Raw genomic sequence first — 27,922 nt, 5'->3', positions numbered from 1 at the left:
ATACAACGCATAAAGAAGAAATTAAGTGGGAATGCTTTTGACCCGGTGGTAATTCAAGTAACCCCGCCAATCTGAGAGTTTATAGACTCTATATTATGTCTTCTTAATTTCATGCCCAAATGTGCATGTGCAGGTGGCAATGATTTGAGTAAGGAAAAGCGTGATTTTGGGATGGAAACTTCGGAAACAGATCCAGTACAGTCAAAATGCATGTGCAGTCAGTACATACAAACCGTCCCATCTTGATCAGATGGTTAAGCTTTTAAGTTCAGATATGGTATTAAATATTTTGCTGATTAAAAAAAAAAAAACTTTTGTAGGGTACAACCGTATAACAGAAAAGGTAGGTAAGAGCTTGAAATGGTCAATTTTATTCCCATTCCAACTATTATATATCTAATCAGAGGTAAGGGCTTGAAACGCAAACTCCAACACCCAAACAGAAACACATTCACAGAATTAAAGCACACACACAGAGGTAATTAATAATATTCTTTTAAATCCATTATTGGCTTGATCTTGCAGTTTTATTAAATTAGCCTACACATCTCCCACACTATCACAACAACATTTGCAGCACTTACATCAATTTTCTCTCACATTCTTATTAGTTAGACCTCTATCTCCACCTCAGGAAATTAGACACCTTTCAAAGCTTGAAATTTTGTATTCACCTTTGTGTTTGGTAAAGAAATGGAAAAACAGAAATCATTGGCCAAACTTGATTTTCTCAATGACCTTTTATTTAATAATCCCAAAGTTCATTGAGAAGTTAAAGAATTTGAAAATTTTGGAGCTTGTCTTTTTTGAGCCTGATGGGTCTGTTCCATATATATGAACTACAAAATTGTTCAAATTTAACTTATGTGATACTTTCTAACAATCTAGCTTTCTCATTTTTTCTATTAAACCCAGTTGAATTTGATTTAACATTTCATACTTTCTTAATGGGCCAAATACAATTACAGGTTACTTGTGCCATTTTTTTGTTCAAACTATTTTTTACCCCATTTTTAGCTTTAAATTTAGCCATATTATTATTAGTCCAAATTTCATGGGAGAGGAGCCACCAGATAGAGCATTTTTTTTTTGCAGCTACATCAACTCTCTCTCATTCAAATTTAACTTATGTGATACTTTCTAACAATCTAGCTTTCTGATTTTTTCTATTAAACCCAGTTGAATTTGATTTAACATTTGATACTTTCTTAATGGGTCTGTTTTATTTGATTTTTATCTTTTACATTCAGGAAAAATGAAGCTGTATCAGTTGATTCTTTTGGCTTTAACTCTCAGCTGTGTGACTGCTTCAGCTAGAACACACACCTTGCTTCGAGACGAAGTCAAATCCCCGCTCACATCGCCAGTGCCGCCCACAAAAATTGAAGTCCATCATCATTATTATTTTCATGTAAGGCTAAAAATAGCATTACCTACTACTGGTGCTGCTGCCACTACAATTGCCATAATCGTATGGTTTTATAAGCATAGAAACACCGGAGAAAACCCGAATGGTGCTGCTAATGAAATCCAGTTGAATGTTCAAGGTGCGGATGAAGAGGCATGAAATCCAGCCAGGCTCTCCAAGTTGAATGTTGAAGCTGTGTAATGAGAATTTTCTATTTGGTGTGTTTTATGGTTTTAGGGTTTGTTTCTTCATTTTCTGTCTTTATCACCAGTTTGAGGTTTGAGTTTGACTATGTGATTTTATTAGGTTAAGTTCTATATTGCCCCCTTGCCTAGGATCATGTACTTCTTTTTTATCTTAAAACAAGTGTACTATTCTATGTTGAAATAAAATAATGAATTTTTGTCTTATTATTTTTGAGTTATGATTTTATATTTGATGTTTTGGTGTTGATCCTTATTCTTCTTGCAAATCTGAAACTCATTTATGATAAGAGACCTATATATCAAACTCTTTCACACTAAACTGAGTCGTTATTAATCATAAGGCCTCTGTCATTAATGGTATATATGGTAAATAAAAGTAGGTCCTCCTTTTAATATTATTATGTCATGGTAAAATTGGGAATGTCACATGAGAAAAACTCTCTCATGTGTAGTACTCCTTCCTGGGAATTTTGTTTTTCGTGATTAAAGGGAGTATGTCATATGCGCTTTTTTTGGGACATTCTCTCTCCCACTGCCACTGTCAGTGTCACACACTCACATGCTAGTATTTACCTTTCTTTTTTATTATTATTTGTTCTTTTAATACAATCCAAGATAAAATCCAAACTAAATAATACTAATCGAAAGAGGATATTATTTGTAATTGGTAAAAAATTGTATTTTATTCACACAAAAAATTAGTGAGGAAGATAACAGTGGATAAATAAATATGAAAACTCCTTTAGTTTATAAATATGAAATTGATTTTTTCAATGAGAAAAAAAAACAGAAAAATTAAAAATTAACACAAAAAAACTACAAGAGTGATTTTATTGAAGATAAAACATAAAAATTAAAAAACACAGTACCCAGCAGGATTTGAACACACGCTATTTCAGTATATAAAAGGCATATGGCCGCTGGGACAATAGCAATAGTATGATCCAGAATCGCATCAACTTATATATGTCTTATAGACTAATAAATTTATATATATAGGAGTACCCTACTAATTTTCATTTTTTTGGGGTGGAACATGCCCCATCTTGGCCACCCTTGGCTCCGCTTCTGATACCATTACTTTGTAGTATGAGTTTTCATTTGTAGGCATGCATGTGTGGACAAATATAATATTTAAGTTGGTGATCGATCTAAGCATGGTCCCAGTGAAGATTTCAATTTCAAGGAAACATTTGGTCCCACTAGGGTAGCTGTTTCAACTTTGAGTCTTCCACATGAGATATTCTTGTGTGGTCCTTGGACCAAGAAATAACTTTTGGTCCCAACCAATAAGGCTCAAGCAAATTAACGCTTCCGACCACATACCAAATATTAATTAAATTCAAAACCAAAATTACACACAAAATAACACTGTTAAAGTTGTTATAATATTTACTAGTTTTTTTTCTAAGCTATCTCTTAATAATAATTTGATTAATTACAATAAGGCATATATGTCTCGTGAGCTTAACTCAGTTGACAGAGACATTACTAAAAAACAAACCATATGTTTATGAAATAAATTTAATTGTGGATACAACATATTGTGGCGAGCTAGACTAAAATGTCCAGGTGTGACGGTGCTTGAATTTTTTTTATGGGATGCTAAAAATGTATCAACGGTTAATCTTAATGAGTTTTAATATGATATCAAATGAGAGAAAGACTCAAGCAAATTAACGCTTTCAACTCATTCGTTTATTCAAAATCAAAAGAAACTTAAGAAATTATAAAAACCAAATTTTCTTTATTTTGTTAAATTTGGTTGTCTAATTACCAAAGCATATTGATTTGAAGAATTTTTAAAAAAATTTGATATATTATGGTAAATTTGATATATTATGTTATCAAACTTGCAAACTCAACCATACCTTTAACAAAAATACAAATTTTCTTAAAAAATAATAAAAAATCAATTAAATTTAAATGCCAACTAAGAAGTTGAACTCAAGGACATATGGGTTACAAATAGCGCCCCTTACCACTAAGCCACATGACCCTCCACCTCCAGGCCGGACCTTGACCCTCCTTAACTCATACCTAGCTCCGCCCCTAAAGATTGGCCTGCCAATAGGAGGAGCTATTGCTGCGATCATCCTTGCCTTCACAGGGTGGAATTGAAATTGTACCAACTTAATTAATTTGTTTGTGTTAAATTTTCTATATATATATATATATTGAAAATAATCTATTTTTGGTGTGCTTTTGTTGTCGTATTTGGCGAATAATAACATTGTCAGTTGATCTATTTGTTGGGAAAAACCGGCATAGAGAAAATAAAAGAACGCAATCAACAACACAAGAATATAACGTGGAAACTCCAAAACCGGAGAAAAAACCACGGCTGTTGTCAAAACCGACAATCAGAGAATAAACACTATGTGAAAATTGTTACAACACATAGACTTCACTCTCAATCACCCCATGCCCCAATACACCCACACTCTCCAAAGTAAATATTTGAACTACATCTCAAATACTCTTAAACAAGAGCATAAGAGAAAAACAAAAAGACACAAATATAAACTTAAAGTGTTTACAAGTGTTACTGCTTGGTGCATTGAAACAAGGAACTTGAGATCTCTTTATATAGCATTGAGCTCCTCCACTCTTCACTTTTCTAAGCAATGTGGGACTTCTCAAATATAATTTCCTTGACCTTTTTTCCTTCATTAGCAATGTGTGACTTACATTGCAATCAACCCCAACAATCTCCACCTTGATTGTAATGGTCTTCAATCTTCATTGTCTACACCGACAATCATTATCTTATGCTTCCATTGTCTACACTGACAATCATTGTCTTCACCGACAATCATAATTCTCATTGTCTATAACGACAAATTAAATTATCATACTCCACCATAAAGAGTATACTCCACTTGGAACTAAACCATCCCAAGAATTTTCTTCACTTGAAACTAAATCATCCCAAGATTTTTCTTCACTTGGAACCAAGCCATCCCAAGAATTTCATCTTGAAACCTCGCTGAAAATTTATGGTGGAACTTCCATGTTGGCTTTCTCCGGAAGTTCATCAGCCATCGAGACAACCGCATACCTTGCATCAATGTCAACCAATGCCCGCACACTATCATCACACACCTTGCATCCATGTCAAACGATGCCAATGTGTCACTTGAACAACTTCAAACATCTGTGAGACCACCTCAGGCCATTGTTAGGCTCCAATAATTCTAGTTTAGTTTTAAATCACCTATTAAACCTTGTTTCGCTAGTCCAACTAAACTCATGTCACTAACAAGCACCCACCCGAAGATCCACAACTTAACCAAAACATGAGAATCGCCACTAGTAACTGATGCATAACCAATAATAGTAGAACTATCTAACAAGTATCTACCTATTATCTAAGCATCAAAGTTCAAGAAAATACCTCGCATTATGTTAAAAGAAACTCACTCATACCTTGAACCTTACAAGCTTTCCGTCACCGAGATGAACAACTCCACCTTCAACTAGCTCTAGGGATTCAAAAGTATTTCTTCTTCAAACATATGTGATAGGAGCTTCCAAAGTCCATGACTCAACACTCCACCGATTCCCAACTTCCACTAGCACCTCCGCATCATAATAAGTTGTTGTTTCAGACGTAACCCGAGTATTCTTATCACCGCCTCTTCAGACTGATGTTGAGTATTATTATCACCGCCTCTCCAGGCTGACCTTGTGTAACCCAAATTGCATCACCATATCCTTGACTTGATATTCCACAAGCCAAACATCAATTTTCTCTAGCCTAAACTTCACAGCGGAACTCCCTCCTCCTGAATCAAACCAAGAGCTCTGATACCAGTTGTTGAGAAAAACCGGCATAGAGAAAATAAATGAACGCAATCAACAACACAAGAATATAACGTGGAAACTCCAAAACCGGAGAAAAAACCACGGCCGTTGTCAAAACCGACAACCAGAGAATAAACACTATGTGAAAATTGTTACAACACATAGACTTCACTCTCAATCACCCCATGCCCCAATACACCCACACTCTCTAAAGTAAATATTTGAACTACATCTCAAATACTCTTAAACAAGAGCATAAGAGAAAAGCAAAAAGACACAAATATAAACTTAAAGTGTTTACAAGTGTTACTGCTTGGTGCATTGAAACAAGGAACTTGAGATCTCTTTATATAGCATTCAGCTCCTCCACTCTTCACTTTTCTAAGCAATGTGGGACTTCTCAAATATAATTTCCTTGACCTTTTTTCTTTCATTAGCAATGTGGGACTTACATTGCAATCAACCCCAACACTATTACAATGAATTTTTTAGTACTATCTTGTTTTTAAATCGATTTTCAAAACCGAGTCTTTCCAGAGGTGAAATTCAGCTTGTTTATGGTTTTTTTTTTAATAAGGCTGAGTTTAGTCAGACTATTGGGGCAGACTTGTACGCCATCACTAAGAATGGTACTTTTATTGGAAAAGGGTACGCCACTGATGACATGTTTAAATTGAATGTTGATTTGAATTTGAATAAAATTTCTACTTCTGATTATTCTTTGTGTGATTTTAATATTTGGCATTCTAGACTTTGTCTTCTTAATATTTGTTCTATTTCTCATTTAAGTTACTTAGGTATAATTCCTAAATTCAATTTTAATGAAGTATAAAAATGTGAATTTTGCAGTCAATTAAAAATTACTAAAAGTTCACATAAATCAGTAATTAGACAATCTGAACCAATGGACCTTATACATTCTGATATATGTGAATTAGATGGAACATTAACTAGAAATAACAAACGCTATTTTATCACTTTTATAGATGATTGTTCTGACTACACATTCGTTTATTTAATGAAGAATAAAAGTGATACTTTTGATATGTTTAAAGTGTTTGTTAACGAAATTGAAAATCAATTTAATAAAAAAATCAAGAGATTTCGAAGTGATAGGGGAACTGAATATAATTCTAGTTTATTTAATGAATTTTATAAACAACATGGAATTATACATGAGACAATTGTACCATATTCCCCTGAAATGAATGGTAAAGCAGAAAGAAAGAATAGGACTTTTACTGAACTTGTTGTTGCTATTATGTTAAACTCTGGTGCCGCTGCCCATTGGTGGGGGGAAATTATTTTGACTATTGTTTTGTTATGAATAGAGTTTCCAAGTCTAAAGAAATGATCTCTCCATATGAGACATTAAAGAAAATACAACCAAACTTGTCTTATTTGAGAACTTTTGGGGATGTCTAGCCTATGTCCGTATACTGGATCCGAAGCGAGTTAAACTCGCTAGTAGAGCATATGAATGTGTATTCATTGGGTATGCAACAAACAGTAAAGCATATATGTTTTACGACCTAAATGCAAAAGTAATCATAGAATCTGTTGACGCAGATTTCCATGAAAAGAAATTTCCTTTTAAATTGAGAAATAGTGGGGGCACTAAACAGAGTAATATTCCTGAACAAAGTCACATTCCTGTGATACGAAATATGAATAGCAATGATGAAGTAGAGACAGAACTCCGAAGGAGTAAACGAGTAAGAGTTACTAAAGACTATGGGCCTGATTATGCGGCCTATACAATAGATGAAGATCCTACAAATATTCAAGAAGCCTTGTCATCGATGGATGCTGATCTTTGGCAAGAAGCTATTAATGATGAGATGGATTCTCTTGAATCTAACAAGACATGGCTAATGACGTATCGTCACACTCTCATAATACATGCTTATTTGAGGAACATTAGACTTATTTTAGAGGTTTTTAAGCAATAAATCAAGAGAAATCAACTCAGAAGCAAGGTTGCTTGGAATACAAGAAAGCAGGAAATTATGCAGGAAATGTTGTAAGTTAACTACGTTGGGGGCGTGACCCATCAAGCGCAGCGTAATACACATTACAGAGAGACCAAAATCCTGCTATAATTATGCGCGGCGTGGGGACCTGTCCACGCGCGGCGTAATACCCTGACCAGAGAATGTTCGCCACTGACTTGATCACACGCGACGTGAGAAGGATCACACGCGGCGTGATAGAGGAATTGAACTACGCCGGGGGCGTGTAACCAATCACGCGCGGCGTAATAAGCTGTATTGAAGACCAGTTCGCCTCTGCCTTGATCACGCGCGACGTGGTGCAGTTACACGCGCGGCGTAGTATGAAGAAACACAACCACGCGTGGCGTGGTTGCAATCACTATATATAGAAATGTTAGTTTTCTGGACAGGGGTTCGAAAATTTAGAATCTGATCTTGATCCTGAGAGTTCCAGTGCGCGAATTGAAGACTGATCATGTGTTCCAGAGGTTAGGAGTGGCTAGATTTGAAGCATACAACATCACGGGAGCTGATTCCTTGAAGTTGGATCAAGAATTGAGCTACTTCACCATGAGAGGCTAGACCTCCATTGAGGTTGGATCATGATTAGGAACTAGACTTATGTATTCCATGTAATCATTTGTATCAGTACTAAATCTCTCTTATGAATGTTATTCAATGAAATTCTGTCTTTAATGCTTTACAATTTCTGATCAATCTTGCAATGAACTTATATTTTAATTATGTATGAGAGTATGAGTTAAAATCAGAACTGAATTCATTGTGCATTTGAGTGTTTCCGGTCAAATTGAAACATAGATTGTAGCATACGATCAACGCGTTTACAAATACTCCGCTATCGGTAGCTTCCATCCAAGAGATTGGAGAAGTATCGGTAGAGGATAGGGTGGATTTATCAAGAGATTGAGATTCACTACAATGTTGATCTAGTTGTAACATTCGAGTGGTTCATTATGATACAATTGAATTGCATGTGATTACTATTGTCTAGGGAATTGTCGACGATCCAACCTCACTCTTAATCAATTGATTTCTAAACGTTTTCGTACAAACCAAACCCCTAAAATGTGTGTTATTTTTAGTATGTTTATAGACACGATTTCTTTGTTACAATCGCGCAATCCCTGAGGATCGATAACTTTTTATTACTCAATTGACGGATTTGTACACTTGCAAAGAGTCAATCAATGGCACTTAGTAGACTTGCCACCTAGCTGCAAACCAATTGGTTGTAAATGAATTTTGAAAAAGAAACTAAATACCATCGGTATTGTTGATAAATACAAGGCTCGCCTTGTAGCCAAAGGTTTTAGGCAAAGAGAAAATATAGATTTCTACGACACTTTTTCTCCGGTCACGAGAATTACATCCATTCGAGTACTTATTTCAATTACTACTATTCGTAACTTAGTAGTACAGCAAATGGATGTTAAAACCACTTTTTTAAATGGTGATTTAGAAGAAGAAATCTATATGGAACAACCCGAAGGGTTTGTAGTATATTGAGAACCGTTATTACAACGGTAAAAAACTTTAAATAAGAAGAAAGCACAATACTGTGAGAGATTTGCTCACTAAAGGTGCTGTTAGAGTGGATCAAGTACGCATTGATGATAACTTAGCCGATCCTTTGACGAAATGACTAGCTAGAGAGAAAGTCTACAATACATCTGTTGAGATGGGACTAATGCCTACTGTGAATTACTTATGATGGTAACCCAACCTAAAAGACTGAAGATCCCAAGAATTAGGTTTCAATGGGTAAACAACAAGTCGTGAGTAATAGGGAAAGAACATGCAAGAGACATGTATCCTGAAGCGAAAAGGATGAGTTAATAGAAACTCTTAATGAGATCTATACTCTCTATCAGAGGAGTACCTAGCTTCAGGGGTACTTGAGATAGACTTACCTATATGAATGTGGAACTGAGGTCGGTTCCTATGGAGTTTTTGGGCAAACTTCTAGATCGTTCATGAAACCGGGATAGTCGTGCAGGGCCATTAAAGCACGGGCTTTAGAAAACACCTTAGGAAAAGGTTGTGTGCGGGTTTGAGGAAAATCTGAGATAGAGTTCAAGCAAGCGTCACTCCATAAATAATGTTTATTAACCAAGAATTGGGCTCAAGTGTGGTTATCGAGGTCCCCTAGGACGAATTGTTCGGGAGAACTCGAGTTCAATTCCCAGTGAGAACAATTTTTTGTCAGACTGAGAACACTTTTTTGTCGGACTTTACTTGTCTCTACATAGTACTTACGGTCTTTTCTAACACGATTCAAATGAAATTCATCGAATTATAACTTGATTATTGCTACAAATAATGCATGGGCAAGGCTAGCTTTCATTTACAGAATAATGATGCGTGTGATTGAGGTATTTTTTACTTGTTGTCCATTTTCCATTTCAAGTATCTTTGTACAATGTCTAATCCACCGAGTTCCTTTACTACAGGCATGGTTGCAGGGACCCCTAACTGAAATGTTGAATCTGACCCATCATCTAGGTTGCTCCATGATAAGAGCTGTTTTCTGGCTTCTTTGACAGCTGATCTTGTGGCACAGTGAATTGAAGCTGCTAGAAGCAAGGGAGGCTCGCCACCACAAATATTAATTACTACCAAAGTAAGTTGAGCTTTCTCTATATTATTAACAGTCTAAAGTAATATACATGCTGCAACAATGTTTTTAAATAGCGGCTATATCAGTGTTATAGCATAGTGGAATTTGAACAAATCGCTATTGTTCTGCAATATGTTATTTAGTACAAAGTGTTGTCAAATAGTGGCATTATAGTAATATTGTGTATCATAATTTGACCAAACTATCGGCAATTGACAACTTGTTCTCATATATCACTACAAGAAAAGTTGTACATACCCACGGCTTTTTTACCCAGGGCTCTTTTCCGTGGGTATTACCCATGGCTTATCTCCGGGTAACGTAAAAATAAGGAAACTATTCATTTCCAACCAACTTTTTTTCACGAAAACGCAGTTTCCACGGCATATCCGTGTGTAAGAAAAAAATATAACTTTTAGTACCCACGGCATATCCATAAGTAACGGTTCCCACGGCATTGCCGCATATAAGGGTAAAAAGTAATTTTCTCTATCCACCGCATTTCTGTCTATAGTGTAATTATAATTATTTTTTATTTTTTATCTAATATACGTTTAACTTTACGTTTCCCATTCCCTTTGCACTTTTCTCATTTGTTTCTCATCTCACTCTCAGACACTTTCCTCGCCGCACTCATCTCCGACCATCTCACTCTCTACTCACCACCGCACAATTTATCCATTCGCGCATTTGGTCGCAGAAACGTAACAACATCATCGTTAGCGCATCTTCTGGCGTTCGCAGCTTCACCACCACACAATTTGGCCGTTGTTCTCCTCTTGTCCGAGATTGTTCAGATTCACGCTTTACCTCGCCTAACCGTAGTGAGGAAGTGAATTTCTGGTGAGTGCTTAACCTATAATTGTTTCTAAATGTGAAATGACCCATAAGTTTTAAAACCCTAATCCTCAATTTTACCCCCAATTTCAGAGTTTTGATTGATTCATGTTTGTGTTGTGTGGTAATGGTTAATCATTGTTTGTTTTTCCTGTTTACATGGGTTGTGTAGAACAAACGTGGGAAATCTGAATGTTTAGGGGATATATGCTTTCAACATTCTAAATTCTCATCATCATTCAGCTGGCTCCTCATGCATTGATTTATTTTTCTTGTCATGAATATATCATTCTGATTGAATAAACTATGGAATAGTAGATTCTGCTTAGCACTTGATATGGAGTGAATGGGTTTACGCGCATTATGTTGCACCCAAATTGGTAAATTAGTTAAGTAGAATAGTTTATTAGATTGTTACTTGCACAATTTTGAATTTTATTTGTTACAGTTTATGCAGGAAGTAGTATTTCAGCAGCTAGTGTTAGCTTGGAAGGGGGTGTTCTTATTGGGAGTTATGTTTTTTAGTGCCATTAATATTCTGTCTGAGATGGATAATTTTCTGTTTTTCCTTGACTTGGGTAGTTTGTAGCAGGATAAGGTGGAGTAATAGTTGTTGTATCATTTGGAGAAGCCTTAAGTGAGTTCATTCATTCATAGGAAACTAGCATTAGGAAACCCAAGGCTTTGCTTGTTTCTTACTAGTGTACTGTTAGTTTGTTTTCATGAGTAGTCCAAATAATTGTGACATTAACATAACATAATAAAGTGACATTATAGTGTGACTTAATTAGATACACGCACGTTAAAAAGTTTTTGCACAGTCACGCGACACAAATAGAAATTACTATTATCTCTTTCTATTTATTTTTAATTACTGTATTGTTTTAAGTATATACATAGTTGGCAAGTTGGTATGATTAATGCAGGAATTTTAAAAAATTGTCTAAGCATATACATAGTGATTTTCTAATTTGTTTTTATGACAAATTTCAGAGACTCTACTGAACGCGAGGTTTGTGAAGTTCTGAAGTCGAAGTCCCTATGGGATGCACACCAGGTTTCTCGTAAGCATTGTGAGGTGATGATATTTACAATCTCATCCATGTTATGGTTTGTTCATGTTTATATATTGTCTTACTATAATTTTTTTGGATGGTATAATTTGTTTTCCTTTGCATCTGTTTTACAGTCACCCCAACCGAGCTTAGATTAACAGAATTATTATTTTGGTCAGGCAATAAGTATCTTTTTGGAGGGTATGATTTGTTTCCCTTTGCATCTGTTCGTCCCCCCCCCCCCAGAACAGTGAGTATAATCATTACCACTCAATCTTGAGTATTTTATGAAATGAAGGTATAGCATACAAGACTTAGGTGCTTTTGAGTTTGTTTGTATGTATGCAATGTATCTTACTGCCTTTCTCAATTCTTCCTTTGGATCTGCCTGTTCTTACTTCTTAATAAAATAATGGTTAATAGCATAAAGCAAGTTTTCTTCCTATGTAAGAAATGTTTGGCACAAAACTAAAGTTTGTCTTGTTTTATGTTTATGAAAGGCTGCAGAGTTGGGTAGAGTACCCACAGTGGACGAGGTCTTTGTAAGAACTCAAACCAGTGCATATGACTTGAACAAGATATAAGTTGCACCAGGCGTCAGAAGGTGCAGATGGTAAGGGCTCCAAAACGATCAACACGATCGACCCTGCGACTCATTTAAAGCTATGTGCCCAATCATCTAGGGAAAAACTGTTATGACTACATATTTTGTCTAAATTGTTAGTGTCTTATTTGTTTATTTTGACACTTGTAATAGTGTCAATTTTTGTTAATGCTACACTTTAGTTTAAGTAAGTGATCTTTTAATGATATGACTCAATTTGCTTAGTTTTAAATTTAGTTATTGTTTGTTTGGTATTGGTTATCTTCTTGGATGAAAATGGATGAAGTTATGTGATAGTAGTATACAATTGCTACCAGCTGTTTATGAAGAAAAAAAAAAAGTGACCTTACCCACGGTAATACAGTAGGTAATGCTTTCCTATGGCAAAGCTGTGGGTGAGTATTTAGAGTATTTAGAAATGTTTTCCATGGCAAAGCCGTGGGTATGCTCTACTCATGGTATTGCCATGGGTAACTATCCACAGCAAAGTTTTGGATAATAATGTGGGAAAAGCCGTGGGTAACCTTACCCACGGCATTTTCTTGGGTAATTAGTTACCTACGAAGCAATATGCCACGGACCAATGCCGTGGGTAATCCGTGGGTAAATCTCATGTACTCATGGTGAAGCCGTGGGTAATGGCAAAAATGGCCGTGGGTATAGACTGATTTTCTTGTAGTGTATGTTATTCAAATTAGTTGAAATGATTTTTACTTGTTCCAAATGCATATAATTATATCTTGAGGCTTGATACCGAACAGTTTTTTTTTTTTTTTTTTAAATTACTGTTATTTATGAAGTCAATGATCTCTAGTTTTTGGAATTGGAACAGTTAGAATGCTTTCAGGTAAGTTTATTCTGATAACAGTTAGTTTGATTTCTAGCATAAGTTATATACATTATGAGGGGAAAAACATATGTGCATACAAAAGTTTAATACTTAAATATTGGAAAAGTCCTAGGTCACATACCCTTTGAAGAGAGAATTCTATGTTGATGATGCTCACTGTTAAGGATTTCAACATTAAACTGTTGAGGAATAGTGTCCATTGTTGGGATTTTGTAGTTCCATGTGCCATCTTGCACACCAAACCATCAAGGTTTGTTTTATATTCTTCAAGCATGAAAAATCCTAACCCTTGTATGAAAGATCCTTCAATCTGCAAGATGCAATTGTATGATTATCGACAGAGTATTTTCATTTGGCAACATAATAAGCTCATTCACAAAAACAAACCAAACCATTCCTTCTGCATTTCAAATTTTTAATTTTTTTTATTTATAAAATCAATTGTTGCAACTATATAAGAGAATGTAAATAATCATTCAATAGTGAACTTGGTCCTACCGGATACGACGGTGACACATAGACATCGGTAATAATTTAAGAAAATGAATGTGTTTGTATTACCTGTCCTAAATCCACAGCTGGGTTGAGACTTTGTCCACAGTCATAAATAATATATGTTTGCAAAAATCTGGTTTCTCCTGTCAGAAGATCTATTTCCACCTGAGAATCAATTTCCATCATTTAGCATATGATAATTTTATTCATTTACATCGGTAATATGTCTAGCATGACAATTTCACAGAAGTAACATTCGATATGTTATGTATATGAAACAAACTCAATTCCTCCAACTTCAACAACAACAGAACCATCTGATAAAATACTAACTTTTCCTGGAGTTGGTCTTAGGTTCAGCTCATACAACACTGGTACTCGAGATATTCCCCTTTTCTTCCAAATGTTTACTCTCAGTGTTAAACTCTTTCACTTTGTTTACTCTCAGTTCATAGTTTGTAGAAACAGCTAACTTATTCCATATTAAAGGCATGGTATATTCAAGAGGCTCACCACAAGAATCATCGTAGAATTCCTTAAGACTTGTATAGGTGTGAAGATTAATGCTTCTAACAGAATCTACATCCATCGAAAGCGTAGCTGCAACATTTTCTATAATACCTTTGGCGATGAATGATCCTTGCAAGTCCCCTGGGCCCCTCATTGCAGATCTACTTGGATGATTTAGATACATCCTCACCGGTTGCTGTAATTTGTGCGCTGCTAGTGCACAAGATGTAGCAGTCTGCAAATAGCATTACATAAAAAAATCAAGTATGCATGAATGTATCCAAACATAAATCACCTTGCCTTCAACTCACTTTTTTTTTTTGACTCAACTTCAACTCACTTTTAGTCAGTCAGTGTCAATTTTACAAAGTTTTTTTGACAGAAAAAACTTCGTAAAATTCTTTCAAAAATAAATCTTTGTTACCGCAGACCAAACACACACACATAGTCATACTATGAAAGTGATTGAAGTTTTATAATAAAGAAAAATTGTAAGAAGAGAAATTAAAAACAACTAAAAGATTACCGCTAGATCGTGCACCTTTTCCTCCAAAACCTCCCCCAACCCTTCTTGTAATGACTCTAACATTATTTTCAGGAATACCAAGGCATTTTGCTATTGTAGAATGTACCGACTGAGGGCATTGACTTGAACAGTAAACAGTAATGCAATTGTCTTCATCTGGTACAGCGAGCGCGGTTTGTGTCTCTGTAACACCCCGTTTTTCAAAGCATAAAAAGGGGTATTATTATTTTTTTTTTAAAACAACACGCTTAAATAAAATGGCGCGCGTGAACGCCCGCAGCTATCTCGACAATTCGTCATTCAATAGAAAATAAATATAACATCAACACATTATATTACAGGGCTTCCTCGAAGCAAAGTGTGTACCTGAATAATTTACATACGGCGGATACATTAAGTTCATCAACCAAAAGATACAAGTTATAAACCGAATATATCACAAGGCCAAAAGGCACTAAACATGTCTGAGTATAAATGTATAAGACATACAGTCATCCAAAATACAAACTAGGCACTAAGCCTAACCAAAAATGTAGCCTAACAAGCGCTACTCTCTACACTCCGGGATAGTCCACGAAGTCCTCGCCATCCACACGACCCACAGTCTCGCTAGGCTCTCCGTCATCTAAGGTGGGGGATAACCCGTTCATTTATCACATACAAAGCAAGGGTCACCAACTGAAACAAATATACATACCAAATACCAAGTACCAAAACGGAAAGCGAGTAATCATTTAACATAATTCTCAACACCAAGAACAATGAATAAAGTGCACACATAACCTAATGCAAAACCTCTAATGAATGAGTGTGACACCCCGTCACAGGATCGTCACATGCATGATTTCCGGAAATTTCAACGGTGGAATAACACCGGGTGCAATCACTCAGATCAAACACCGACTCAATTGGTGGAATACCCCGAGTACAATCACTCAGATCAAATACCGGCTCCATTAACGGTGGGTACAATCACTCAGATCAAATACCGGCTCACTTAAAGGCTGGAGTATCACCAGGTACAATCACTCAGATCAAATACCCACAATGAGTGCATGAGCATACGCCTTCTCTACATATACTAATGCAAACAACTTACATATTCTCATTAAATGTAATAATCTCAACAACATGTCAACACATATATTACACCAAACATATGTAAGACAATCAAACATGTATTCACCACGATCTCATATCGAGAATACATAACACAAAACATACCAAGCACTCACCAATTAGTGCACAAACAACAAACATACACTCATGTTATCGACGGAAGTAAGGCATAAATAGAAAGGTGCCCTTACCTCGGCAATGCTTCCAACCAAAAACCACAACGTATCACACTATCTACCGCCGCAAGCTCTAAATCATGTGTGGGATAATTCTTTTCATGTACCTTTAATTGCCGCGATGCATAAGCCACCGCTTCCTTGTGTTGCATAAGCACACATCCAAGCCCTTGATAAGACGCATCACAATAAACTTCATACGGCTCGTCGGATTGAGGTAGAACCAATACCGGTGACGTAGTCAAAAGCTTCTTTAGTAATTGAAAACTAGCTTCACACTTGTCCGTCCAAGCAAAAGGTTGATCTTTTCGTGTAAGTTGTGTCATCGGCGCCACAATTTTAGCAAAACCTTCAATGAACCTCCGATAATAACCTGCTAAACCCACAAAACTTCGTATATCGGTGACAGTTTGTGGTTGCTTCCATGAAAGTACAGTGTCAATCTTAGTTGGATCCACAGCTATTCCCTCTTTTGATATAACATGGCCGAGAAAATTCACTTTTTCCATCCAAAACACACACTTCGACGGGTTGGCATAAAGCTTGTTGTCGCGCAAAACTTGCAAAACTAGGCGAAGATGCTCTTCGTGCTCTTCTTCACTCTTCGAATATACAAGTATATCATCAATAAACACCACGACGAACTTGTCCAAGAACGGATGAAATACTCTATTCATGTAGTCCATAAAAATAGCGGGTGCATTTGTCACTCCAAATGGCATCACCAAATACTCATAATGTCCGTAACGCGTACGAAATGCCGTTTTTTGCACATCTTCATCCCTCACCCTTATCTGGTGGTAACCCGACTTCAAATCAATTTTAGAAAATACCGACGCGTCCTTCAGTTGATCCATTAAATCGTCAATTCGTGGCAAAGGATAACGATTCTTAATGGTCACCTTGTTGAGCTTCCGGTAATCTACACATAACCGTGACTTTCCATCCTTCTTTTTCACCAACAAAACTGGCGCTCCCCACGGCGATACACTTGGCCTTATGAATCCCTTTCCCAACAAGTCTTCTATATGACTTTTCAACTCGATTAGCTCAGCTGGAGCCATTCGATAAGGAGACTCCGAAATCGGTCCCGTTCCCGGATGCAAATCAATAAAAAATTCCACTTCTCGGATCGGAGGAAAACCTGGAATTTCCAACGGAAAAACGTCTTGGAATTGTTGAACTACTCGCACATCTTCCACAATAATGCCCGAGGTGACTTCTATACTCAAAAGTGACATAAACTCTGTTTCCCCATTTCTCATAGTTACTACAAGCCTATTAGCTGACAGATATCTAGCAACTCCCGGTTCGGGGAAAAAGGCTAATTTACGGGCACAGTCCAAAATAACATAATGGTAAGATAACCAATCCATCCCGAGAATGATCTCGAGAGACTTAATAAGGGGCAAACATATCAAATTAACCAGAAAATCTCTATTCTGAATCATTACCAAACAATGTAAACATGCTGTATTAACTACCAAATCTTTTAATCAAATCCTTTTCCAATTCCACAGAATTTTCCACATCCAACATATAAGGATTAAAGTAGCTACGGTATGGTTGGTTGAAGACACACATTAACGAAACGAGTTAATACACTACTAACTAGCAAACAAGACTCACTACTACCCACTAACGATTCGCTAAACCGACGCGACTCTAATCTTAACTGACTGAACTCAGACTGTTAACTCACGTACACACTTTCCCTTTGAAGATCTACTGCCGAGCTCTGATACCAAAAAGTAACACCCCGTTTTTCAAAGCATAAAAAGGGGTATTATTTTATTTTTTTTAAAACAACACGCTTAAATAAAATGGCGCGCGTGAACGCCCGCAGCTATCTCGGCAATTCGTCATTCAATAGAAAATAAATATAACATCAACACATTATATTACAGGGCTTCCTCGAAGCAAAGTGTGTACCTGAATAATTTACATACGGCGGATACATTAAGTTCATCAACCAAAAGATACAAGTTATGAACCGAATATATCACAAGGCCAAAAGGCACTAAACATGTCTGAGTATAAATGTATAAGACATACAGTCATCCAAAATACAAACTTGGCACTAAGCCTAACCAAAAATGTAGCCTAACAAGCGCTACTCTCTACACTCCGGGATAGTCCACGAAGTCCTCGCCATCCACACGACCCACAGTCTCGCTAGGCTCTCCGTCATCTAAGGTGGGGGATAACCCGTTCATTTATCACATACAAAGCAAGGGTCACCAACTGAAACAAATATACATACCAAATACCAAGTACCAAAACGGAAAGCGAGTAATCATTTAACATAATTCTCAACACCAAGAACAATGAATAAAGTGCACACATAACCTAATGCAAAACCTCTAATGAATGAGTGTGACACCCCGTCACAGGATCGTCACATGCATGATTTCCGGAAATTTCAACGGTGGAATAACACCGGGTGCAATCACTCAGATCAAACACCGACTCAATTGGTGGAATACCCCGAGTACAATCACTCAGATCAAATACCGGCTCCATTAACGGCGGGTACAATCACTCAGATCAAATACCCACAATGAGTGCATGAGCATACGCCTTCTCTACATATACTAATGCAAACAACTTACATATTCTCATTAAATGTAATAATCTCAACAACATGTCAACACATATATTACACCAAACATATGTAAGACAATCAAACATGTATTCACCACGATCTCATATCGAGAATACATAACACAAAACATACCAAGCACTCACCAATTAGTGCACAAACAACAAACATACACTCATGTTATCGACGGAAGTAAGGCATAAATAGAAAGGTGCCCTTACCTCGGCAATGCTTCCAACCAAAAACCACAACGTATCACACTATCTACCGCCGCAAGCTCTAAATCATGTGTGGGATAATTCTTTTCATGTACCTTTAATTGCCGCGATGCATAAGCCACCGCTTCCTTGTGTTGCATAAGCACAAATCCAAGCCCTTGATAAGACGCATCACAATAAACTTCATACGGCTCGTCGGATTGAGGTAGAACCAATACCGGTGACGTAGTCAAAAGCTTCTTTAGTAATTGAAAACTAGCTTCACACTTGTCCGTCCAAGCAAAAGGTTGATCTTTTCGTGTAAGTTGTGTCATCGGCGCCACAATTTTGTGAAAAATGAGCATGCTTTGATAAAATGATCATAGGTGTTACATTTTTGGTATCTCCATGTAAAAATAGTATTGAGATCCAAGTTTTATCTGAGTTTCATCGATAGATGATGACAGTGAATATGTTTGATGAGTAAACAGAAACATTCATTATTCATAAGCTAATTTAAACATTATATTATATAAAGAACCACAAACAAATTTATTCTGTGTGTTTACCTCAGCAGAAACAATCTTGTGATGTGCTGCAGCCATTCCTTTTGATACATCACCAATTTGATCTTTTGTACATAAAAATGGAGGAACTTCAAAAAAACTAGATCTTTCAACAGCATCTTCAACACATAGGATAGGTGGTTCAAGATTTTCAACACTGTAATCAACAACAGATGAATTTGCAGCCATATCTGCAAGTTTCTGAGTATCTGCAACCTAAAGAAGCCATTCACTGAAAAAGTTAAAGCATTGTATCAAATCTCTAAATAAATGAAACAGAATGTTGTAAGTAACGTATATTTGTAATTATTTGTATACGGTCGATTAATCAGGCTCGTAAGGTTTAGAACAGTCTGTATATACGAGTTAGTGCTTGTACTTGAATTGAAACTTTGAAATATACTGGAAAAAGTTTCTTCACAGAAGATCATACATTTTGGATCAAAATAAGGGATTTAAGCACTCACCACAAACGCAAGACGTTCACCAACACATCTAGCAATATCTTCGGCAAATAAAGGTTCTGAACCAAATATACTCTTTGCTCCGAGATTCTCCCCGCCATTAGGAATGTCTTTACTTGAAAGGATGCCCCTCACTCCGTCAAGTTCCAACTCTTGCCTGAGTTTTATACATCTTATCCTTGCCAATGGTTTTGCACTATAAATATATGCTCCATGTAGGCAATTTGTTGGTGATGGAATATCATCCACAAATACAGCCTCGCATATATGTGAAATATCAATCAAAATGCATAGTCAAGGAAACTGTCATCAGAATGTAATTCAAAACTTGAGTCTAAACAAACCTGATGCATGCATCGCGGCGCCAGATTTCATGATTGGCTCGCCGATCGGTCTATACTCGCTGCCTGATTCAAGGATTTGCTTCCCCGACGACCATAAAGTAGGAAATATGTTAGGCTGAACCTGATTCTGAGACGTCTCAGCCGAAGGCAAATTAGTATGTCCATTTGGATAACCGTTGTTTATTATGGGAGGACTTTCAATCAGTGAGTTAAAGAACTGAAAAAGAAAACCAACTACTAAACTTGAAAGGTAAGCATTTTTTGAGGTTTCATCGCGAGGTATAATTGCAGTGGCAGTATCCGTAAGCAAGTTGATGGCACCATACAGATTTCTAACACTTAACAACTTTCGTGCTAAAAATTCTTCGACATTTTTAGCTCTGATTGCATGTTTATTCTCAAAACCACCAAAAGTCAACCTACAAGTATCTATAATGGTTCCATCACTATCCTTGCATGGAGACACCTGAACAAGGAAAGCAGCATTTAAGTGAGGAAGCGCATTTCTGAGCAGCCGAGGAGAAGCTCGGTAAGTTTCAAAGAAAAATCTACTTTTTGTCACTGAAGATTCCATTTTAATAGTTTCCAAACTATGAATTTGAATGCTTAAAACCACACTCTCCAAACCTAATGGCGGTCTCTTCAGAAATTCCTCCAAAAAAAGCCATTCAAACTTTGAACCAGTCATTATGTGAACCATTGAATCCACAGCTAGAAGTATAGTAGCGATATCCTAAGGAAACATACTCTTCTGTGCCATCACCAAATTGCCACCTACACTGGCTGTGTTACGAATAAACCCCGAGGCAACTTTGTTCATATGGTCGGCAATCTTTTCAAGAATCATAACAAAATCCGAGTTAAAATCACTCTTATTTTGTTGCTTTAGCACTTCAATAGCTTTTGATATTGTAACTGCTGCTCCAATTTCAATCCCTCATTGATCCTTTTTTATCTTTGAGATATCCCATACCAGTGATATTGACAACAACTTTGATCTTGATTTCATTGGCATGGTTTAATTCCAATAAACTTTGAAGCTCTTTTAAACTAGTAGGTTTGTGTCAACTATGTTTCGCAGAAGCTATGAACAAATCATGTTTGATTTCCTCTAAACACATAGGAAATTCGATATTCTTGTGATTGTGATCATATCGAGGCAACTTACTAATTTTCCGTCTTTGCTCTCTCCCTTTCTCCAGAAAGAGTTCAACACGAGATCCTCCATATCAACGTCGGCTGCAAAACTTTTGCAGGCATCAGTAATCGGTCGGTAACCTGTGCATCGACAAAGGTTACCTGCAATAGCCTTTTCAGCCCCCGAAACAGAAACTTTTGAGAAACCAGGTGGTGGCTATGGAGAACTGCTCTTTTCGGCATTGACAAGAGTGCCGAAGAGGGAAACACACATTCCGGGAGTACAGAAACCGCATTGAGAAGCATGGAATCCTGCAAATCTTTCATGAATTGGATGGAATCCTTGTTTGCTATTTCCAATGCCTTCACTAGTTGTTATTGAACATCCATGTATGCTACAAAGTAGCGTGAGACAAGAACTCGCGGTAAGATCCTCAACTCTGTCGTTCAATGGATCATATTTGGAGATTAAAACCACACAAGCACCACAACCACCTACAACCAACCATGCCAAAGCAAGATATACCAAGTTGAAAAAATTAATCGAGGAATTATACGAGTTTAATAACGATGAACCGATAGTTGAAGGTCTAAAAAATAGTTTTTACACATGTCAAATAATATCTTACAATGATATCATGTTGTATTTCTTAAAATATCTGCACAAATATCTACACGGGAAATTTCGATGTACAAATTTGTACTTGATCATATCTCTGATCGAGTACAAATTTGTATATATGTATTCAATGATGGATTCAATATCAAGCTATTGAAATAAAAATATAAAAAAATATTCAAAATCCAAATCAGGCAGAAAATTTCATAAGATACACCACAACCAAGTTTGACACTCTTGAATCTAGTTTTAGTACGCAAGAACTCAAGTAAAGTGGTTGATGGGTCAACGTTGGATAATTCAAACTTGTCACCATTGACACAAAAAGTCAAACTTGTTTGATTCTCACTCTTCACATCCATACTTCACTAACTGATTTTCAGTTTCAGACAAATACATACATACAACTTCAAACTCTTATAGTAGTAGTTGGCTAAGGCTTTCAATCATATACTATTTTAATAAAAAGTTATTTTTATTTTAAACATAATAATAATAATAATAATAATAATAATAATTATTATTATTATTATTATTATTATTATTATTATTATTATTATTATTATTATAATAGAAGAAATGTTTAGTACACGTTTAGAATCAGGTGAGATTATTTATTCCTTCTTTACAAAAAAATAATGAAGGTGGGTTATACTTATACTAATTGATATTTTGAGTTGGTTCCAACTCGTCTAGATCAAGAAAAACTCCTTACTTAAATAATGTGTAGCTCCAACATTTTTTATTGTCCACTGCCAAAAGAAATTTGTCATGTAAAATCCATGTCCTTTAAGTTTAACTATATATACATGCAAAATCTATGCAATGTAAAATCTAAATTGCATTTTTTACCTCCTAACTTTCACAAACTTACAATTTTAGCCTCATAATTTTTACAATAGCACTTCTAACCCCCTAATTTTAGCACCTTTTGCAAAACCTCGATTATGACCAAATGAAAGCTGACGTGGACATTACTCACATACAACGTCAGCATTTCATGCCATCTAGTTATTAATAAAAAAAAATTAAAAAAAAAAAGGTTTAAATGCAGTTTTACCCCCTGTTTTGAAAAATGCGGAATTTTACCCCCCCTATTTTATAATTTGTTGGATTTTGCCCCCCACCAAAATTCTGCACAAAATCTGCTTCTGAGCCTCAAGTTCAAAGCTTCTCACAGAACTCAATTTAGATCAATAATTCACAAAACCGATACCGAAACGACCGTAATCGAGTTAGCTTTCCACATAATCAAACCCCACTAAATTTGGAGTTATAGAGAGAGATTAATTACCGTTTTAATGAAGGTCTATCCAATTAGTAATTCTGCAAAAATCTACTTGTGACATTCAAATTCAACATCGTCTACCGAACACATCGTAACTCCAAATTCGACGAAATTGAAATTCCAACAAGGGTAATTTTGTTAGCTTTCCATACATGTAAATAGTATTCAAAAGTGAGCTACAGGGTGAGAGGCATGACGAAAATACCAGTAGTAGTTTCATACGATAACTAATTTGAACATACCTTCACTAAAACGGTAATTAATCTCTCTATGTAACTCCAAATTTAGTGGAGTTTGATTCTGTTGAAAACTAACTCAATTGCGGTCGTTTCGGTACCAGTTTGGTGAATTATTGATCTAAATTGAGTTATGTGCGAAGCTTTGAAGTTGAGGCTCAGAAGCAGATTTTGTGCAAATTTTTTGTGGGGGGCAAAATCCAACAAATTATAAAATAGGGGGGGTAATATTCCGCATTTTAAAATAGGGGTAAAATTCCGCATTTTTCAAAACAGAGGGGTAAAACTGCATTTAAGCCAAAAAAAAATTAGAAAGCAGAACACCATGGGACTATGGATTTGGAGTAACTACAAGACATCTAAAATAATTTAAAACCAACATATACTAATAGGTTAATATAGTATATCAGACTTATTAGAAGAAAAATAAGTATTAAAATATGGGTTTATCTATCATGTGCAATATTGCATTGCACATGTTAAAGTAACCAAAAGTAGTAAGTATTTATTAAAAAATAATAATTATCTATTAAAAGTTATATATTTAATATAAAATTCACAAGTTACAATACAAACTTACTATTTTGAATTTCTTAATACGTGCAAAAAGTTGCACATATAGAAAAACTTGTAAAATATATATATGCGGTTTTGTTCGGTTTGGACCGGTTTTGAGAAATCAATCTAAAATCTGATCCAATCCAACAATTTTTACAAAAGGACATCCAAATACATCCAACAATGTTAGTTTTCTATTTTTTTTATCGATTTATGATTTTTAATTTGATTGGTTTGGATTTGAGCACCCAGCAAAACCGGTGAATCGGGTTCAATGAGTAACAATATTTTTTTGTTGTAAAACGACGCAGTTTTGTAAAATAAAGTAAGAAAAACAAAAACTGAAAAATTGAGAAATCATGAAAGTCATTCGCGTTCTCTCCGCTAGCTACACTTCATCCTCCTTCTCAAATCCTCCTCACGCGCCGCCGTTCATCCTAGCTCCTCGCCGTGGTTAGTGTTTTCGCCACCGCCTCACCACCATCTCCTCCATCGCAATTTAATCTCCTCTATTATTGCATTCATTTTCATCATTCAAGGTAATTTATGTTCAACTCTCTTTTTGTCTAATTTTCCCAAAGTTTGATTTTTCAAGCTTTTTCATTGTTGGAAAAGTTTCATATTCCATAATAGCATAGCTTTCTGAATGTGTAGTTGTTAGCGTTAGCATAATAGCATAGCTTTGTGGAATTATGTTATAGCATAGCTTCATTGATGTTAAATTTTTGACTGAGTCGTCCAATTCAATTCACTTCAATACAAAGACAAATTATTTATAGAGAATGAATGATATGATCGAGGAGTCATCCGGTATAATGCAGTTCGACCTAGTGACTCGGTACTCTTAGAATTTTGGATTGGACCAACTCAACTCAACTCTACACAACCGGCTTATAAGGTTAGAATTTTCCCACTTATAAACATATTTTTAGGTTTCTGCTATCGGGTCACTCATCAGTCCCAATGGTACCGGGCATGGGGTTGTGTTAAGAGTCCCACATTGGCTGAAAGATTGCTTTGAGATATGTTTATAAGTGGGGGCAATCCCCTCACCTTACAAGACGGTTTTGTAAGGTTGAGTTAAGCCTAATCCAAATTCTAAAAAGTACCTTTACCGAACAGTGGTTAATAAGCTAGTGGTTTTATATTTTACCAAACAGACGGTAGTATAATGCATGATTACACTCTCCCTATAATACCCTGTATCAGTCCTTTTTTAACTCTTAGCATTCTAACTTTCCAGCCACTTTTTTTTTTCCTTACCACTAGTTGGTCTAGGGGAACGATCTTGAGTATGTCTCTCATGATTAGTTGAGAAGTTGAAGAGATTATCGTTCCTAAATCCTAACATACAAAAGTATCATAATGCTCTAAACTTACCTCTTAAGAAGTTGAAGAGATTATCATTCCTAAATCCTAACATACAAAAGTATCATAATCCTAACATACAGAAGAAGTTAAGATTTTAACTTATCATGATCGTCAATAGATTTGATAGACTCTTATTTGACATAGTTATCAAATTGTGAATTGGAAGAGCTTTTTGTGAATCAAATCTTATCTTATTATGAATGTAAGATAGATGATCAATAAAATTATGACATTTTTAATTAAAAACATGTGACATAGCAAATAAATAGGTTGAAACACCATATACAAATATACAAATGTCAAAATAATTCAAGACGCAAGTTAGCTATACTAAGTTAACAAAAATGTGATTGGATTAAAGTAGTCGAGGAATGAAATGTTAAAATGGAAAATTTCATGTTCTTCCTTTGATCAAAACATACCTTGAAAGATGGCATTAACTATTTTAATTTGATAATGAAACATTGTACCATGACTTTCCTAGGATTTATTTTTAATTTGCATGTATTGGCTTCTCTTCAGGAATAGCAAAAGATTGAGAGGGCTAAGAAAAAACGCTTAGCGACAGATCATCTAGTTCTTCTAATGGGATGGAGATCATTCTCTTACAATAGCCTTTTTTCGTCTCTTATAAGGGTTGCAAAACCACAATGGCTACCACTCTTACAAAGGTTTAGATTATTATCAATTCTCATGGATGCCTGTTTGGAAATTTTTGTCTTGTTGAAATGTTGATTTTATATCATTTTCCATGACAGTAAAATGCCTAATTTTTTTTGCACTTTCAGGTCAAAGGTACTTTATGATTCAGGTTCTGTTGTGCTGCAAAATTGTTGTAATAGTGCGCCTCTGCTGAATTTTCAAGGTTACCTTTTAGTTATGATATTTATTTTTTGAACCAACTCAAATGCATCCACATATTTTCTCTAGGTTAGGGAGGATTTAGCAATATGTATTTCCCTTATCATTTGACATGATTTTTATTAGTGGGGGTTTTGTATAGAATCATGTACTGATTTTTCATTGCGAGATACTGCCGACACAGTTCAAGATCCTAATTTTTTATCGCTTTGATCTCAGAAAGTGATTTTATTAAAACAAGAATCCAATCATAAGACAACAGACTTCTTTTTTAATCTTCATACATACAATTGATATATGTTATCTAGCTCAAGTTTTTAAAAGCTAATGGATTTGACTTGCAGCATCGAGATTGTATGCTCGTGGTGCACGGAAGCCCTATGATCTCTTTGGAAGTAGAAGACCAGGGGATGAAGACTTCAAGAAAACCTGGGCAAAGGAGATGGATGAAGATAACACTCTTTGGACAGGAAGTGAGGATGAAAGCGATGATGACAAGAATCCAAAAAGTCGTCTTCATAAAGATATTAGAAAAGCAAGACAGCAAGCTAAGGAGCATGCAGACCTAATTGATGCTGATGACAGTGATGAGTTAAGAAGTGTTTGGTCTGGCAGTGACGACGAAAAGACACTTTGGACTGGTGACGAAATGGACAGTGATGATGATGTTCCTACAGAAGCTTACCCGAATGAAAAAAGTGATAAGTACATAGATAAGATTTTCGAGTTCGATGAAATGCCAAAATACAGAACCATCTCCGAGCTTTTGAAATCCGAACAAGAACCCGAGGAGTTGTCACCAGGAAAACAGGCTAGGAAAATCGCGGTTGAGAATGCTTTGAAGAAATTAAAGAAAGGTCCAGATGGAAGGTATACCAATACATGGGAAGTTATGAGTGATCTAGATATTCTAATTGGAGCATTTGAAAACGTTGTTTCGGGACCGGAATATGAAGAGCTTAGACAAGGAGGACCGAAACAGTTAAATATGCAGTTTTTTAAGGACATACAAGCAAGAATGAGAGATCCAAATTACAAATTCTCACCTGAGTTAAAATTGAAACCTAAGAGTAAACTTGTTTCTAGAAAGAAATTTCAAAAGACAGAGTCTAGAAGAAGGAAAGCTCGAAAGAGATAAAGTTATAGTTTTTGTCTCAAAATGCAATGAGAAGTTGAGCTTGTAATGTTACTGTGCCTTTGTACTGTTTATTCAAGTTAATGGATGAGATGTGAGTAATATATTGAAATTGTTTGGTTCTTTTGTTATTTTCTCCTGAAATGTTATGCCAAATAGTTCTGAAAGTAAACACTAGAGGCAGGACTTATGCCTACCTTTAAAATGCAGATCAAATTATTTCTTTTTAGTTTTTTTTTACGGTTCACGGTTCAGAACGGATTATTTTTTATATATAGTTTATATTTTATCTTAACCCTCTGGTTTCTTGGGAAAGGAT

The 27,922-nt window shown here is 35.8% G+C and overlaps 1 protein-coding gene and 2 long non-coding RNA genes across 7 annotated transcripts; 2 read left to right on the top strand and 1 right to left on the bottom strand.

Moving 5' to 3' along the window:
• Positions 1 to 9,978: 9,978 nt before the first annotated feature.
• Positions 9,979 to 21,727, bottom strand: LOC123882032. 2 transcript variants are annotated; one of them, XR_006799680.1, is made up of 4 exons: positions 20,058 to 21,727; positions 13,961 to 14,059; positions 13,521 to 13,709; positions 9,979 to 10,006 (listed from the first exon to the last, which is right to left on the bottom strand). It is a non-coding gene; the product is annotated as an uncharacterized LOC123882032 (long non-coding RNA). The 2 variants fall into 2 exon arrangements; XR_006799681.1 differs by lacking the exon at positions 9,979 to 10,006 and having other exon boundaries at positions 13,463 to 13,709.
• LOC123882031 lies at positions 10,636 to 12,515 on the top strand. 2 transcript variants are annotated; one of them, XR_006799679.1, is made up of 3 exons: positions 10,636 to 10,896; positions 11,884 to 11,968; positions 12,446 to 12,515. It is a non-coding gene; the product is annotated as an uncharacterized LOC123882031 (long non-coding RNA). The 2 variants fall into 2 exon arrangements; XR_006799678.1 differs by having other exon boundaries at positions 12,125 to 12,504.
• A 2,847-nt stretch (positions 21,728 to 24,574) lies between the features above and the next one.
• On the top strand, positions 24,575 to 27,832 carry LOC123921909. Of its 3 annotated transcripts, none has more exons than XM_045974630.1 (5): positions 24,575 to 24,775; positions 25,058 to 25,134; positions 26,130 to 26,278; positions 26,396 to 26,472; positions 26,813 to 27,832. In XM_045974630.1, the coding sequence occupies exons 3-5, from the start codon at positions 26,193 to 26,195 to the stop codon at positions 27,604 to 27,606; spliced, it is 957 nt and encodes a 318-aa protein (XP_045830586.1). In that variant the 5' UTR covers positions 24,575 to 24,775; positions 25,058 to 25,134; positions 26,130 to 26,192; the 3' UTR covers positions 27,607 to 27,832. The 3 variants fall into 3 exon arrangements, with proteins under 3 accessions (XP_045830586.1, XP_045830584.1, XP_045830583.1); XM_045974628.1 differs by having other exon boundaries at positions 25,001 to 25,134; XM_045974627.1 differs by lacking the exon at positions 25,058 to 25,134.
• The last annotated feature ends 90 nt before the right edge of the window (positions 27,833 to 27,922 follow it).

Source organism: Trifolium pratense, linkage group LG4, assembly GCF_020283565.1.
Source record: "Trifolium pratense cultivar HEN17-A07 linkage group LG4, ARS_RC_1.1, whole genome shotgun sequence".
NCBI classification, from domain to species: domain Eukaryota; kingdom Viridiplantae; phylum Streptophyta; class Magnoliopsida; order Fabales; family Fabaceae; genus Trifolium; species Trifolium pratense.
The sequence above is the reverse complement of the archived record's forward strand: the minus strand, read 5'-3'. Positions and strand labels throughout refer to the sequence as shown.